At 33.9% G+C, this 18,829-nt stretch overlaps 1 protein-coding gene across 1 annotated transcript; it reads left to right on the forward strand.

Moving 5' to 3' along the window:
• The first annotated feature begins 6,457 nt into the window (after positions 1-6,457).
• Positions 6,458-16,974, forward strand: LOC128213281 (phospholipid phosphatase 1-like). Its single transcript, XM_052918880.1, has 6 exons — positions 6,458-7,738; positions 12,377-12,528; positions 13,718-13,938; positions 14,252-14,372; positions 15,517-15,693; positions 16,095-16,974. Exons 1-6 carry the CDS (start codon positions 7,627-7,629, stop codon positions 16,383-16,385), a joined length of 1,074 nt encoding a protein of 357 aa, XP_052774840.1. The 5' UTR covers positions 6,458-7,626; the 3' UTR covers positions 16,386-16,974.
• The last annotated feature ends 1,855 nt before the right edge of the window (positions 16,975-18,829 follow it).

The raw sequence follows: 18,829 nt of genomic DNA on the forward strand, positions 1-18,829 counted from the left end.
AGAGATAAGAAAAAAACGGGGCGGGGGGGGGGGGGAAACATTCGTTGTTGAGTAGAAAAACACGATCATTCCGATAGTTTAAGTGTTGATTTTTTTATGTATTTGCAATGCAAATACTAACATAATATTTTTATATATATGTTTTTCAACCAATGGACAAAACATACTTGGAAAAAAAGTGTAAAACCGTGTATATTTACGTGCAAATCAAAACAATGTTGCAATATTTGAAAATATGTTCAAAGGAATATGTTTAAACTAAATTATTGCTAACCTTAACAGAACATGTACCATTTGTACTCATATACAGTATTGACGCATGTGTTGGCAAAAAATATTTTCGTATTGATTTCCCGATCTCAAATTATACCAGATAAAGAAACACACTTTGTTTAAGGGTAAAAACCAAAAGGAATATGAAAACTTGCATGGCGATTGGGATAAGAGGACTCCGAAATATAAAAAAGGAAGAAGGACAATGAAGCAATACGTATTACACGTTCAGAAGAATCGGAACGAGAACAAGTGCAAGAAAGAATAGATCCTGATAACAACAATATTAGCAAATAAATAACAACGATATCGAGTATATGGATAACTTGTGACGACCTGAAGCGTGAAACGGCAGTGGAGAATCCGACGAAGACAATAGCAAATGCATGGCAATACGATACAAATCGCCGCTGCCAAAATCAGACATAGCTTCGAAAAAAAATGACAATTAATATTCCACTTACGCTTAAGAGTGTCTTTTTAACTACAGTGGTTGCCAAAAGCTGATAACAACTGCATGGTTTATTGTTATGTTCTACCATAAACATTTTTCATTTTGTCATCACTTCACTGAACAAGTACTGTTTTTCACAAAAAGAAACTTCTGCAGGGAAACAACGTTAGTAGGAGAAAATAAAACCTAGACGTCAAACTTGAATAAGACCGTTTTTGTAATATGTGAATTTGAATCGACTTATAGTGTATCATTAAAACTCCGGTAAGTATATTATTAAGAATGAAGTCATGGCCAAATGTATAAATTGACGCAGTACACTAATAACAGAAATAGAGGGCACAGAATACATTGCTTTTACTACTTTGTTTAAAGCAAAAGAAAACTGATTTGTAGTTGTGTCATAAAATACCTTTTTAAGCAATTATCACCAGTTGTTTTCCTTTTGTATAGAAATATGTACCCAAGCCTTTGTTATCATTTTTTCCACTTATCATCTATCTAAAAGCCTTATTAAGACTTAAATCAGTGCGTGTTTTTTTATATCTTTATTAAGGCGATGATCATTGAAATTAATAACCTAACTAATAAAATATTATGTATTTTAGAAAAAGATTTAAGACCTTACAACTCATGCCGTGGTTTGGAAAATAATGGTTGTTAGCACGCGAATTTCTAATCATGTCCTAACAGCAGTAACAGTCCGCATTAAAAAGGCTACTTTTATAAAGTATTAGTTCACATGACAAAATAACATAAACGATATTTGGGATAAAAAATGAACTTTGTTTAGAAGAACAAAACATAACATGAAATACTTAGTGTGTTATCAGATGGGGGTAGATCTCTTTAAAATGGAGGGAACATGGGACATCTTTCACGCAAGAATTGAAAATTTAGGTTAAACCAATAGTGTTGATCGCTGCTTAACTTGTTCTTGTGCTTCGAGTAACCGTTCCATTAATCTTTTTGTGGTTTGCTGTTGGTGAGTTTTCCGAAGGGGCTCCAGTTTCAAAACAAACGAAAAAATGTGTTCACCATAACATATAACTACGAAATTTAATCCAATTGTAAACAATTGCATCAATACCCGTGAATAAAACGCTTTGTAAAGAAGGAGCTAAGAGTATGCCAATCGCAAACTAAAACCGTGAATGTCTTCATTGAACACTCATTTTTTCCTCAATTAACTTGTAACTAGTGGGTATCAGACACAGCCGACTTGATGTTGTACCTCTTCGAAGTGTTTGTGCTACAGCAGCTTAAGTTCGAATCAGCTTGGTAGCCACTGCAATCAAACAAACATTTACTTGACATCATTTCCCGACAAATAATCTACGAACAACTCATTGCACAACATGAAGTAGTTTCGGATATATTTTGTGTCTAAATGTCTATCTCGGACAAACACTTTTATCACGATTTATATGACTAACGACGTGTTAATAAATTGCTAACGATTCTATAGCACTCAGAATCTTGCCTAAATCACGTCCGTGGTTGATAAACATACAGACATAATATGTCCAAATATTTGCAATCAATCAAACACATAATTTATCAAAATATAACCCCGCGAACACCTTTATCGGAACGATTTTGATATAAATCTGCCGCTCGAATGATATATCTATCAACGAGGACATGTTTACCGGAAGTCAGCACGAAGCGCACAGCTTGATGGAAAACTGACAATTGTTCCATACTTGTTACTCGTTCCTCTCAAAGCATATCACATATATACAAAGAAAGGCATTTGTCGCCTGCCCCGGATTCAGTTAGTTTTTGTCGGCGGATATAAAACGTCTTCATACCGATAAGGATCACGTCGGTCTGGCTTTTGAAAATATTTGCAACTTATACTAGCATAGAGCCGCCTTAGTCGATTATCTCGCTATTACATTGTCCGAATCAACGCTAGAGTATTCCGATTACTCTACATATACAAAACGCCATGAACCTCTTGAGTGCCGAGGATGGTGATAGTACAGCAGTTGGCCAAATGGCATTGACGCACGTTGCCATATGGAGTAATACATTTATTTTGGGTTTTCGGTGAATTGTGAGACTCAGCGATTATCAGCTTTGCAATCGAAACTTTTATCATTAACAATCATATGCCTATCAATAACAAACAAATACTTGACTTGCCATTACCGTTTAGCGCCCAAAAGGGTTTGGTAAGGATTCCATCCAGGTATGGTAGGTAGGCTTTTTAATATATTCTTTTTATAAGGCTTTATATAAGAACAATTATTTTCATCATTGAAGAATGGCGGTAAATATTCTGTATAAAGCTTTAAAGGTTTTGAACTACATACTAAAACACACACTAAGACAGAAATACATTTTTATCGGGTTCTTAACAACTTGCTATAAAAACAGAAGTGTCGGAGATGATTTCGTACTTAGGGTCGGGTTACCCGAACCAAATGTGTTTTTAAGGCCCTTTCAGTTAAGAGGCAAATGCCAATGATGAAATATCCGAGCTCCCAGTTTAACGTATCAGTCAAACTCTCAACATGGCGCCCGTTCGCCTGGTGTTTTTACGTTACAAATCAGATAAATATTGTTTTGGCTGTATTTCGTTCTAATTATTCCTAATTGTGTGTAATTCTTTCGAAATTAGAGATGAACATTGAAGATTATTAAGAGAGACGTCTAGATAAGGAGCAATTAAAACACCTTTTGATCATGCATTGGATGATTGTTAGAAGATTAACTAAACTAAGATTCATCTTCCGGAAGATTTTATCAAGTTAACTCTGAAAACAAACAAAAAATGAAGTGAACATTTAGTTCATTCTAGGATTTCACAGGACAGACATAAGCGTACATAATGCAGTACGAGTCCACTGTTTGCCATTAAATAAGCAAAAGAACAACACTTTTGAGAAAACAAATCGAACAAACAAATACCTTAACTTATAGTATTCTCTCGAAATTTGTAAATGAAAACAATGAAGTATAAAATTCATTTTTATTTTAAAAATGTATGTACTTGTAGAAATAGTCCAAACATTTCGTTTTATAGTTGATGCGATTTTAATGAAATTGTGTAGCCTCAACGAATTTCAATTACGAAATATCTTAAGACAATATTAAACTGGATGAACAAACTAACAGAAGTTTGTTAAATATTGTTAGCAGTGATAAATCTTAACGACGATAATGCCATTCAAATCTGGTAGAATTATATTATCTTTGTTCTAATAATGGGCTTACAGCGAACTTGTCAAATTGTTTTAGCATACTTCTGAATGAGTTATAGAAACAGCCAGTTTTTGCACATTAGTGCTATCACTTATCTTTATGGCGTTGAGAATAAGTGGGATGTTGCATCGTAGGGAACTACGTCTGATAATCACACAGATGACATATAGTTTTAGAGGCATTATGTCTGCAACGCATCAATGTGCATATTTATCGCATAATCGGTTATTCCGATCAGTCTCGCCGTGAAAATGTGAATCATCTGTGTTTATGAAACTTTTTTAACTAGTTTGACCTTATATTACCGTAATCAAAGAAGGATTGACTTATCCTCGAGCAGACGTCAAAGTAGGATAAACTTCTAGTCCAGTGGTCATCAAAGTAGGAAAGACTTATCCAGTGGTGCTAGTCAATGAAGGATAGACTTGTTGTCAGGTGGTCATCAAAGTAGGATTGACTTATCCAGTAGTGCTCGTCAATGAAGGATAGACTTATAGTCTAGTGGTCGTCTAAGAAGGAAGGATTTATCGTCTAGTGGTCTTAAATGTAGGAAACACTAATGCTTCACCTGGTTTCGCTGCACTTCAATCATTTTGATACATCTCAGTCATAGCTTTCATATACACAACTTGTGTAACTATGAGTAGCTCAAAAACTGAACAGTAAGTGCAACTTAATAAATCAGGTCGTAGTTAACAGACATCAACACCTATAACATATGGAACGATTTATCTTAATGCACTGGCTAGTATTTAAAAATGTGAATACGGCAGTACGGTGACTGGTTCTAAGGCTAGATTATTTTTTTAGCCAACGTTTCAACATTTTATCCAACTAAATATCAATAAAGGTGTGCGGTACTATAACATGTAATCCATGATATCATGTAAGGCAACAATTGTATCTTTAAACATTATTTGTCATAAACTGTTAGAAAATTGACAAACTGTTAGCCGCGTTTGAAAGTTCAAACATACATGCATTTAATCGAAGTTGAATATTCACTACGATCCCTGACCTTGGTAAAACACAAATCACGCAAGAACATAGCTCTCACGACATTCTAGGCGCGCTTATTTTCGCCGATTTTTATTTAATTTTATTTTATTGTAATTCTTATGCATGTCATTTATTGAAATTTTCGGTAGATTGCTCATACTTTCTGAATTTGGGCGAGACACAGTAAAACCACATGCTTACAGCGGGGACTTCCATTATTGCAATGTTTCCACTTAATTCCTGCGTTTTGATAAATCATCCCAGACATTAAACCATTATTTGATTTTTCTTCTTGAATTCTTTCTTTTGGGTTGTCATTTTAGAATTTCATTATCATCGTATTTCATTTCGTAGAATTATAAAATACATCATTGTATCAGTCACAGTTATTTATGTTTCTTTGCGTTGATACCAGTTAAGGAGTTGTAAATGTTTTCAAAAATTCAAGTCATGACGACGTCATGTTAATTATCCGTTTGTGTGACTGCCAGCTTGCCCAGCAATTTGAATACTGCGCCCAGATGTTTGGGCTGCGAATAGAATAGCCAATACAACCTTGATAATTGGGCTGCCCATACTGAAATTTGTATAAAATGACTTTGCAATGATTGTTGTCATGTTGCAACTTGACTGTCGTTGGAGACAACCGCAATGTTCGCTCTCCAGGTCGCTCACGTATTTGTTCGCTTTTGAAACAACCTGAAATGATCAAGCAATTGTAAATGAGAATATCTTCACACCAAACATGTTCAATATCTGACACCCACTAGGGTTCATTTCTTTAATTGGGTGACATTTTACAGGTTTAGATAACCGACGTTTTGTCTTCCAGAAATTCTCGATTTTTCATGATTTTAAAACGATTATCTCTTTAACTTAATAAACATGTGTTAAAAAATCAAGTACCTTTTCCGCTTTGTTTTCTAGTGTCAAGCCGAGGTCAGATTACATTAATTCAATTCGCGACGAGAGGTGTAGTTTCCGACAGTACCAGTACCGTAGATGCCAGGGTTGATGTCAAGACGTTTCTCAGTCACTCTCTCGAGCAACGTAGAGAGCTAGGAGCAATGCTTCCGACAGTCTACTTTGATATGCTATCGGGACCCATACACTACTTAACACTAAATATAGTATTTTCTTCTCATATATGGTCGGTTTTAGCTCATGTTAAGCGCGATTCACTCCGAATTGTGGTTTGGTGCGTGAGAAAAATCGGAAGTGCTAAGAGGAAATCAATTGTAAAAATACTTTGTATCTTTTCCTTTTTGTAAAAATACACCAAAGGAAATGGATCCTTAACGCAGTGCATCAAGTGACCCCATATATAAATGCAGTATTACATCAAATAAGTCGAACCACACATATACATGGTAATGTCTGTATGCTTGGTCGTTTATTTGTTAGCACTTGACCTTATCCTTGAATAATGAATTGATTAATCAGTGAAATATAGATCAGAACACCTCTTGGAATTTTATTTTAATTGTATCAGATTTAATTCGAATGTGCTCTATCGTAATGCACTCAATTTAGTACATTTTTATAAAAGCTTGCTGGAAGGTAGATTAGACGAATAGTATCTGACGGAAGGAATCGCGTAAAATCTTCGATTGTTGTTGAACAGTTGTGAAATCCATTTACACCTGTAACAGGTTGGAAATAACTCGCAGATACCCGGTAACTGCTTTACCCAAGATAATTCTATTTGCTGTTTAACATTACGTTAACCAGATAAAAACAACACAAGTGATGAAGAAAATTGTTATAAGAAGACATTGTGTAAAAATGAAGTAAAATGCAGAGTTTGAAAGGACATCTATATATCTAAGATACAACGATAAGTTTAAAACTGTCAGCAATCGTAGCAAGAATAAAGGTAAAGCGATAACAATAGCTGTTACAATGCTCTTTCAATGTATCAGACATCTATCTTCGGTTTAAAAGCACACACCGAGACTTGCGCTCATACTTTTGTTTCAATAGAGTTTGAGCGTCTATTCAGCTATTAAGAATCAATTATTATATTTTACGTCAAGAGGAAAAAGAATAAGAGACGTATTGAAACCCTCAGAGATTGTGGATTTCCAAACATCAGTTCTCGGATAATTACTGCGCAATTCATACCATTTCATCGGAGTACATAACAATAATAATATCCATTAGTGATCTAGGTATCTGGGCACTATACACGTCTAACATGTTGTTTTTGGATTATGTGTTTTGGAAGCATCTCCTGTAATACTTTCATCGAGAGAAGTAGACTTTGGGTATCATTATAACCTTGATTTGATACTGACGTAGGTGTTTTTTCTGGATATTTAGGAGGATTAGTTAGAGAAGTGTCAAACGTTTGAAAACCAATTTGGATAAAGTAATAATCTTTCCAGAAGAAAGTAAATGGAATCATTGAGTGGCTTTTTAATGCAGCAAAAACAGAAAACCTCGCGCGGAATCTTCACGTTTAACGCAAAGTTATGAATTTTCATTTACATTCACATGCCATTTATTAATAAAATACATTTTAATTTTACACGCCAACGTTAATTTAATTGCAAAATAATCGGACCTGACAATTTAAACATCTCATTTTACATCTTACAAGTCCTGCGTATTTACTCCCTGATTTTGATTGGTGGATTACCATTTTAGCGTGTATTTAACCGCTGACTGAGGAATTGAGACCGCAAATGGTGTTTTGGGATTACTGTAACATGGATAAGTATCCGGGAAGTAGGCAAGGGCTGAGTCGCAGACGAATTACCTTAGCAGTTATAGTAGATGTCACACTGTTTTTAATAGGTACGTATTTAAGTTTGACCTTTTCTAAAAATATTTTCTTTTATTTTGAATCGATCTACAGACATTTTCATTCGTATTTTTATTCGTATTTTTAAATCTTTTAATACAATACGAGTAAATGTTTTGAATATAAAATAACAAATAAAGGCAATAAATACATGACATGAATACATTGACATGATTAAATTAACATCATTTCAATAATTTAAATGCAAAATAATTATTACCTAAAATCAATTTAATATCATGGAAGAAAAACAACAGTTAAAGACGTTCTCAAGCCATATACGTCATATTTGACAACAACCTGTTAATAACTATTACCTTAGTACAAGATACGCTATGAGGACTTGAAACATGAATCGACTGCGGTTAGTGATATTTCTAATCAAAATAAATCTTAGAGTTCCTTACTTATAGACACATCTTGCAATACACTTAAAACAATTTGATGCCATGTATTTTCGTACGATTAAACCACAAAGGACACTTAAAACGATTGGTATTAGTGCATGTAATTCACTTTGATTGTTGTAATAAAAGAATGTCCTTGAATTTAAAAATATCAGAAAATGTAAAATGAATAATTCAAACGATCAGAATGAATGCACGTATGTATCATCATCTGCAACCAATATGTGCACAATTAAAAAAGAAAAATGATCGATACTTGTCATACAATTATGAAGTTTTCAAAAAGCATAAGCCCGAAATGAGGATTTTAAGGAATTATAACAATAACGTATATAAAGCGGTTGTTAGTGTACCTTCAGTAAATGAACATCAACCAGTTATTATGCCAAGCGAAGAACATAGGTAAGATGCCTGATGGATGTCACTGATGTTACAAAATCAGACAGCCCAGACATACCAAAATTGAAGTTGGGAAATGATTATACCACATTGTACTTGCAATAAAAACTTTATATTCTACGTCAACACAATGTATTTATTATCTATCTATTTTATTTGTTCTTCATTCTAAGTATCGTAAAATAATGTACTTAAAGATAATTTTGAACGTAAAAAGATAAACATTATGGGTTCTAAACTCATAAATGATTACTTTGAGCAAAACATGAACGTAAGCTATGGATAACCAAAATGACTTATCTTAAAATATCGGATCCGAACTGAAACTTGTAATTGTTGTTAAAGATTGAAACGAAAAAAATACGTTTTATGATCAAACCTAAACATAAAATATAACATTAAAATTTGTCATTAAACTCGCGATTTCATCACTATTAAGATGATGTTGGTCATATCATTTGAAAACTCATTTTTTTCTCGATGAGATTTGCCGCATATCAATTGGAATATAATTAACATATCCGTTGGTATTATGTATTCACGTTTAATGAAATGGAGCTCATAACAACAAACACAACATTCTAAATATCATGTTTACGGTAATGAGTGCCAAAGAATGTAATAGAAGTACAAGGACAAATCTACTGTGATTATGAAAATGTGATCATGCGCAAGTATCTTAGGCAAAAACCAAGGAGACAAGCAGCTAGAAAGAAATAAGACAACACACACAGTTCATCAATTTGTATGGGAGTTATCGCATTGGAAAGTAAGCTGTAATTGGGGATCTTAAATTTTGTTAGCTATCAATCAAAGGCGTAAATAAATGGTATTAAATAGACTCAGACTGAATAAATGTTTAAAACCAGTTATTGTACATATTCTGTTTTACAAAATATGTGTACATGACAATATGACTTTTGCATAATAATATATCGAAAAAAAATCAATAGAAAAGTCCCGCTTCAACGAAATTCATTTTGAAGAGAAGTTTTGAGACCGAAGTTTCAATTTAGACTCTAGACCGTTTTGACACATTGGCCGGATAATTTCGAAACTTGGAATTCATGCATGTAATTTTTAAAGAACGATTGCTACTGACTCAATCGTGCTTTTTCAATACATAGGATCTATAACGCATGAAAGTAGTTCATTGACTACAACAAACATTTCCTATAATAATTATAACATATAAACATATGTTGACACCTGCCTGGAAGAAAATGTCAAGTGGTTATTCAATTATGGTATCAATTAATCACGATGTATTTGACACGCGGTTATCTAATTTATTGAGAATATATCTCGCCCTCAAACCACACTACCCATTGCGTACTTTCACCAGAGAAACACAACTTCTTATGCGCACTTGTACTATATTTAATAAAAATATGGTTCAAGCGATCATACTTATTGTAACATCCTGCTTTAGACATATTACCCGTACAATTTATCTATTAAGAGGTAATGATTATGACTTCATTTGATTCTTTAGCAATTTGATATTTGCATCAATAATTTATGATGTATGTTTTCCTTTTTCATTACCTATAAGTCACGTTCGTATTAAGGTAAAAGGCAACAAATTATGTGAATATTCAATGGCGGGTGAACCCATATTCATTCGGTATCATTTGAATGCATTTCGAGTGCAGAAGAAGAAAATGTAAAACAAAAATAATGCAACTGATTTGAGCAGCAAGGTTTTTGGTGTTTAGAGATTATAAAATATATTCTTTTATGTCCAATTAAAAGTAAAATAAAGATCCAATATACGAATGGTAATACCTTTATGTATACTACTAATATAAAAAAACTACAGAAACAAGCTCAGAAGCCAAAAGATTGAATATAAACTCCGTTTAATGGAACAAGGTAAACGCCAAAGACATAGAACACAAGGGCAAAAAAATCACAAAAAAAGAAATATGGAACAACAGCACAAAACTCCACAAACAAGACAGTGCATATATTTTATTTAAAATAGGTGTTTATCAAGGATTGTTAGGTACCGCCTTGGAACGGTCAGTAAAATGTAAAATTACTGGGGACTAAAATCAGTTTACGTGCACAATTTCACTCTTATCCCAACAATCCTGAATAATGTAAAAACGTAAATGCTACATCTTATCAAAGTATGCATTAACTATCAAATGTTAAATTTGCAGAATGTTCCTTTGCTTTATTAGTTAACGTATAAATAGCCAGCTAGTAAATAGCTTTTAAATGAAACCAAAATTATATGGGGTCACAAGGGAACAGGATGTAACATTAAGGTTAATGACGATGATGGATCTGGCATTTGTGAGAAGGAATCCTTAATAACCATAATCATATAACTTAGGCACGGTTAGACTTCCAAAGCATCGCACCGTTTGTTGAATGTTTGTTCTTATATACAACAACTATATTCGTGTATAACCTTTTCATCTTCAAACCCGCTTTCATAGTTTGTATTGGGTAATGAAAACATCTGTTTTGTTTCGCTAGAAGTGCACTGGGTGCCACTAGGCATCAAAAGGCTTATAAAGAGGATACTTCCAAGCATTTATCATAATTATGTTTAGTTACATGAATTTTGAAAGAGAAAAAAAAATGTATTTCAATTTCCTTAATACATTTATGAACATATGTTTTCCCCGCAAAGAATGAACTACGTGGTCCTATGAGTCCTATGGTCGGAAACAATTACACACAGCTATATAAGAGGACACTTGACATTGGTGAACTGTTTTATTTAAAGGAGAAAGAAAATAGGTTTTTATGGCTGGTATTATGTATACAAAATAATTAAACATAACATAGCGCTGCCATTGAAAAACATCGTGCCATAAATTCCGGACTTAAAGCGAGCCCTTATTTAAGAGGTGCAGTATTGTCGTCTTATTGTCGTAAATTAAGAGTCACACTCTTCATTGCCCTCGTCGTTAGAAAACTAACGCAAACGTATTTGATTCACTCTAATAGCTAATGTTGCATATAACAAAGAAGTTTAAGATGACTACAAATTAACATCTTGACATTTCAGCCATCTGTAATTCTACACCGAAACAGGTTCAAATCCATTACTGGACGTTTCGGGCTGCTTACATTGTCGCATTGATGGCTATCCTCCACGCAATACAGAACTGTGACGTTTAACACTAAGCATCTGGCTGTGGATATCAAATACTTCATTATAGTAGTCATTAAATTACATTGAAATACCCTCGGGGTCATTTTCAATGCCCCATTTAACTTTAACAAGGAATTAATTACAAATTAAATACCAGATAAACATTCCCTTTTGAGACACAGTGTAATTCAGTAGTAATATAATCCGAAACTAATTACAGGATCTTTAATTGAGTGTAAAGAGTGTTGTGTATAGCACAAATGTATTATATTTTAAGAGAAAAAATAAAACTTTACATGGAGATACATTAGCCGTACAAATTTAAACGTAAAATGTTAATACCCCGTAACTGTTACCAGCTTATTTCTTAAATTAAGAATTCCATTTATAAACAAATCTATAAAATTCACAACTCTAAATAAAGAAGCAATATGTGTTTTTTTTCTAAATAAATCTTTAGACATTAAGTAGTTTGACATCGTGTTATGTTATAAACTGTGTAAATATAAAACATATTATAAGAAACAACAACAACAACAAAAAAACATTGTTATACTGTTAATGTTGATAGAAAAAGGTATTTTTCAACAAAAAAATAAAAATGCAATGGACATTTGAAATTAAGCGATGTGCTCACTTATCAAATTTTGATAAGCAGTAAGGTAAACAGTAGCAGCTGTGTATTGACTGAATGCCTTGAATATTTACAGTGGGTATCCCGGTATTGTTCCTCTTTCTCCGAGGGACGCCGTTTGAGCGCGGCTTTCTTTGTGACGATCCAGGCCTCTCTCTCCCCTACCGACCCGAAACCGTCTCCACTTCTGTTCTCATCATCGCAGGCTTAAGCGTTTCCATCTTTGTGGTGCGTATTGCTTGGATGTATACCCTTAGGAAAGGGGGGGGGTTATATCGTTATTGCATGCTTACTGCAATATTGTATCATTATAACTATACGTTTCAGCAAACTTTGACAGATGGCTGTCTTTGTGTTATTTATTGTACCTAAAGGCTAAAGGAATCAGCATTGTTGCCCCGGTTAGATTCATTCATTGGAAGGTGTTGTCTGTATATGGCCTTTGAGCACTTAAAGTTCATCTACTTGTTTTAAGATGTTTTTGATTTCATTAAAACTATAAACTTACAATTTCTAAATATTTTATGGTCCACAAATCAATAAAATTACGGGCTAGTTGGGCGTCCGAAAACCGTTTTAAGTACCAAATGATTTATATAGAGTGCTCGTTGATCATTCCAATATCCAAATATTGCAAGATCGGAGACAATTGGCGTTCTTGAAAAAGTATTGGAGTACAGTTCAAGATGAGCGCCTATGAACGGGTTTAAGTCTTTAGTTAGTTTTACCTTAGTTTTCACAGACCCAGCCTATGTGGTTATTCAAGCATTTACTAATGACGATATTTTGATATTTTGTTAATGCTTGTAGAGTAATGTCTCTGTTTTGATCTGTGGCATTGATCATCTTGCCTTTGTATACATTGTTTTCGTTTTGAGATCGAATACCAAGGTTGCATGATGGTATAAAATAAAACAAAACAAAACATTTTTATGCTAGTATGATGAATTCGTATTAAAATATCAATTCATTTGTATTTTGAAGATAAGCAAATCTGAATTTAGTCGTTTTTGTAAGCAATTTTTTTTTCTTTCTCTCTAAGAATTAGCTTTTATTACAAAAAAAATATCATGGCATTTGATGTGTACCGTTGGTATTTTATTATTTTATTCTCCTCATTTTTGGTATTTACTTGATTCATCGACACGCTTTATACTAAGACGTGTCAACTGCCTTCACAGAACTGATATGCATTTCATTCGTCTCATACAATTTACTTTCTATCTTTGAACCGTGTCAGGCTCTAACTTGTTTGGGCCAATAACATTGTGCCCTTGAAAAGAATCATGGTTCGGCCATATGCACGTTCGGTGGCTGATGCGCCGGTCTTTTTAATGTCATATGACCCTCAGTGGTGTGTTATATTTCTAAAATATTACGCCTTTGTTGTCGGAGCAAACAATATTGCATTTTACAGGTATTGCTTGTTGAGCTACTGAACACAGCAGATCAGAAGTGCCGTCATCCGTGTCAGAATGCAGAGGGACTGGTCTACTGTGTGCGCGGATACAGCGTCTTCCTCGTGGGTTTTGTGCTGCAGCAGCTGATTGTGGAATTCGTCAAAAACCAGCTTGGTTCACTCCGACCTAACTTCTTTGACGTCTGCCGGCCAAATTTTAACCGATCACTCTGTCCTGGGTGAGTGTTGCAGGAATGTAGACTCTTTTACTGAGCATGTTACCATACTTTTCTGGCATTTATTTAGAACGGAGTTATGCATGTTATTCTTTATTATTTATTTTAGCAAGATTCTAAATATATAGGGAATACCGTCAACGTTTAAAATAGGAAACATTTTGATATTCCTGTGCATTGCATATTTATAATAAATACCATCAAATATTTGTTTGAAAGTATTAATAGCATGGAATTTCAAAAAAATCAAATATTGTAAAGTAAATCTTATAAATGTTATCCTGGCACTGTAGATCTGAGATAAATTATCTTACAGATACATCAGTGAGTTCACTTGTACCGGAAGTGAGCACGGAGCAGAAGAAATTCGGGACAGCCGACAGTCGTTTCCTTCCGGTCACTCATCTCTGTCTATGTACATCGCCATCTATTTCTCTGTATGTATTGGTATTAATATATATTCAAATTTATGAGTATTTTTATTGTTTCGTTCGTACATAAGATGAATGGGCGGTTCACTACGCTTTAAAAATCTAGCCGTCAATTACTTTTTTCACGAACGAGTTTGAAATAAATCCATTATGAACATAACCGTCCAAATATTCGACTTGGTTTTAGTACCATTTATATCAAACATTACTTCTCAAACATTTGTCTTTGTGTTGGCTCGTCTAAACTGATTTTATCTCATCTTATTTCATTGTTTAAACAACTTGTTTTATATTTCATCCCTTTGTTATGCATCAATACGCGGTTACACTTTGAAACCTTTCCGACATTCGGGTCTCATTTTTCTTCCGTGTATTTATTCTACATTTAATTAGTTATCAGTTAATCAGCCAGCTAAACAAATCAATACCTCATGAAGTCTGCTTCTCTCGTATTTGTCCTATAAAATATAAAAGTTATATTTTCACAATATGTGTCAATATAACTTGTGTAAACTAGTGTAAGACCCCAGTAAAATTTCATTTTGATCACCTTTCGAAGGCGATATCCCAACAACACTTAATTAAAAACACCTTTGTGTTATACATTCTATATGCAATGTGTTGTAGGTCTGTGTTTTGGTCTTGTGTTTGGGTTTATGTTTAACCTTTTCATCAAGTTTAAACTTTGTCATTTGAATTTAAATCAATTTAGATACTTCCAAGAGATGGAAACGCATAGTTAACGTAATCAATGCAAACTCCTGTTTTTAGGCCTGAACCTTATCCTTATTAACTGTGTATTTGTTCAATATTCCGCTACCGGACTTTTTTTCCAGTAGATACCATTACATAAATATAATAATTCATTCTTCAAGTAGAACGTCTATATATACGATCACATATACTTCCCAGATTATGTTAGCGTTCTTGTTTTCTTTGGTCTCGTTGCACGGAACAATCTAAGACCACGGAGACTCCCCTGCTTAAATTAGTCAGGGATAGTGGCGGTCAAATTGGATAGAAGAGACGCCATTGATTAGTTTGTTAAGCTTCCTTGAGATATCGGTCATGCAGTCTACGCTCAATTGTCTTCTTCTGTATGCGTTTCAGTCTTTATTTTTATGTACACTTCGATATCTTCTCGCTTCAGTTTTACATACAGCGGCGACTTCAAGTGACTTTCTCAAGGACACTGAAAATATTTCTGCAGTTCGGACTTGTCTTCCTCTCGTTGATCTGCGGTCTTGGCCGTATCCAGGACAACAAGCACCACCCTGCTGACGTCATCGTGGGATTTCTTCTCGGTTCATCTACAGCGATTCTAGTGGTAAACTGTTATTTGAAATTGTTTATTTTCTCATTTTAAGGTTGGAATGTTGCGTATGAAATAAAACTTTATTGTTTTTAGATAAACTCTGGTATCAGCTTTCGGAAAACGTTTGAACCTTTCCTATGATTAACGTATTATATACATATATAAACAAAACTAATACATATGTATCAGTACACAAAACTAAACATGTTCAGTTCAATGTAGCAGGACAGTTCGAAACGCATGTATAAATCTATAATCTATCACATTTTCTTAAGTGTATTGGCATAATTATAATTTATATGATTAATGTGTTTTCTACGGGTTGAATTGCAGTGATTACGATATTTGCAATAGGAATTTAAAAAGAAACACATATATTTTCAACAACATTTCAAGTCATGTATCATTTTCAGTTTCACTTCGTCGGCATCAAGGTCCTTACACATTTTGATGATTCTGACGATTTACCTTCCCGATCGACAAATGAACCACAAGACTGCTGCGCATGCAGAGTGACCACTCCTATAATTGTTGAACCGCAGACACCCGCGCCGTTGCTACCAAACGAATACTTTAGCGGCATGTCAAATTGCAATGGAAGCGTACTGAGACACACGTGCAATCTCAAACTGAATGACTTACCAAATGTAAGGCGTCATATGTCTACTCCTATCACACCAAGTCGTGAGATTGAAGATGTTTGACACATGTGACATTATACAATAAGAATGATTCAGCATACATCCAAAGACTAAGTCTCTGATAAATGCGGTTCGTGATTTTTGCGAAAATGCAAAAGACAATCGTCGTATGCAATAAGAATTTATCCGGTATCGAAGGCATACACGAATATAACTGCTTTATAAAGTGACAGACACTAGGACACAAGATCAGTTGTTAAAGTGTTGATTTGTAATGCGACTTGACTATTTAAAAACTTAATTATGTGAACTGTATATGCATGTTATTCATTTGTCTAGAGGCTTACCTGTGATACTATATATGTTTGAATTGACGCGGTGATAACAAAACGATGTATAGTGCTTGCAACTTCGCATATATTGCCTTCGTTTGTGTCACTTAACTTGAAAATCTTGTCTGCATTGTTTATTCCTACATGACAAAATACGGAACCGCGCTTACATGATGGTATTTTTAGACTGTTTTCTGTCCTTCAGGAATATTTGCTGGAACAAATGCACACGGAATGCTATTCCGAAAAACTCAATGCAATTCTTGTGAAGAACAATAACAATAAATGAAAACAACTAGAAATAATGATCATTGACTATGCTTGTAGACTCGTTTTTCTTTTTGCAATGACACCATCATTAAAACGTATTACAAAAGCGTCTTGTACAAGAACATCAAACATGTATTTTGGCCTTTTTACGGACCCTCCTTCCAGTTTCCGTTCCGGTTTACATATGAACTTAATCTGGTAAATATTAATACTGAACGTAAAATTAAAAAAAAATGTTTATACTAATTTCGTTTAGTTCAATCGTGACAAAGCTGAATACCGTTTCCAGGGAATGAAACAGTACTGGTTTCAATTTTGAGAGGCTATGAGAAAGTTTCTTGTGTGGATTGAACACATAACCTTCGGGTGTGAGACAGACACAAATACCACTAGATCTTACTGGAAATCTCCGCCACACTCACCATTCAGATTGATATCTATTGCACACGTACGCTTTTATAATGATTTCTGTTTTATACTTCTCTATATTTATGTTTTAGAATTTAGACCCAATTAGTTCATCTTATAACAACTTCGTAGTGATTCAATCTGTTCATTGACAGTTGTAAAATAAAATCAACGACCCCAAACATTGGCTTTATAAAAACATAATGCTGCTAAGAACGTTGAAACATATGTAAAGATTTAAGTTTCAGGTCAACACTTTATAATGTTACGACTACCGTAAGAGTGGTGTAAATATATCTCGTTCGATATATCATATACAGTAGGAATGTAAGACAAGCTATCAAAAAGGGGATCTTGTTTTCTAAGGAATTCGAGTGTCTAAGAGGGATCTTGCCTTTCAAGAACTGGTTTTAACAAATTTAAGTGAAATTTTGACTTAGTCAGATATTGAATTCATTTCTTTAGCACTACAAGGTATTTGGCTTATTCATAATATATGCCGCCTATCATGAAAGAACCAACATGCTTGGATTGATCGACCAGCCACCCTTGATTAACAATGGTATTACATTATATCACTTACGTCGTATTCAGATGTTATCGTTTTCTTTAAGGCGTTAACCGTAAATAAATCTGCTTCATTAATGAGTTGTACAAAAGATTAATGAAAAAGACAAACAAATATGTTTGCACATATTCAGTTAAAATTGCTGTATATTGTCATTGGTCTGAAGCATGTTGACAGATAATCAGAACAGAATTCTTGCGTTACAGCGCAAAACAGGAAAGTGACGGAGTCATATCAGTTCGAAATGTGTGATGAACTGATAACTGTTAGATATGGGAATAAATCAACAAAATAGCGAGGCGTATTTTCAATTACTTATCAAGTTTAAGAGAATCATTGCGATGATTGACATATCTGTATGTTTTTTACCGATCCATTTCGTGATTTGTTCTAAGCTATGAATACTAGTATCTGAAACGTTCTCCTATCGAGTGACAGACGACGTAAAAAATACAGACATACAAATCATGCATCTTTACAAGATAAATCGGAGTATTTCATGATCATTGAGCATGTCATTTCGGTTTATAAATCTTAATCAATGTTTCTTTATCTCATTCTTGCACAACGTGCAAACATCGTAAGCATAAAACTGTCAGTAAGATACAAATCGTTTGCGCAGTCACAGGAAGCATGCACAAGATAAAATCGTAGATCAAAGACAACACATGCATTCCAAGCAAACTTCTCTGACGAAATATTTGGACAGTTTATAGGTAAGGCTTTATTTTTTGAAATTCCTTTTCATAACGGGTAATAGTTGTATCAGCTTTGATTGCATCATTCAAAAATATATTTGCTTTAAATTTTGTTGAATTTTCCCTTATAATTCGCAATATAACAATAATAGAAAGATTATATTACTATTGCATGGTTTCTTTTAGTATATTTTCTTAGCATAATTTCTTAGCATCGGATATCGCACTGCT

Source organism: Mya arenaria, chromosome 13, assembly GCF_026914265.1.
Source record: "Mya arenaria isolate MELC-2E11 chromosome 13, ASM2691426v1".
In the NCBI taxonomy this organism is placed as follows: Eukaryota; Metazoa; Mollusca; class Bivalvia; order Myida; family Myidae; genus Mya; species Mya arenaria.

Bases quoted from the DNA above. Each gene is read 5' to 3' on its own strand.
- LOC128213281 (XM_052918880.1), top strand. From the start codon at position 7,627: ATGGTGTTTTGGGATTACTGTAACATGGATAAGTATCCGGGAAGTAGG. The intron at 12,529-13,717 runs GTGCGTATTGCT...TGCATTTTACAG, and splicing joins TAAGCGTTTCCATCTTTGTG to GTATTGCTTGTTGAGCTACT. The intron at 13,939-14,251 runs GTGAGTGTTGCA...ATTATCTTACAG, and splicing joins AACCGATCACTCTGTCCTGG to ATACATCAGTGAGTTCACTT.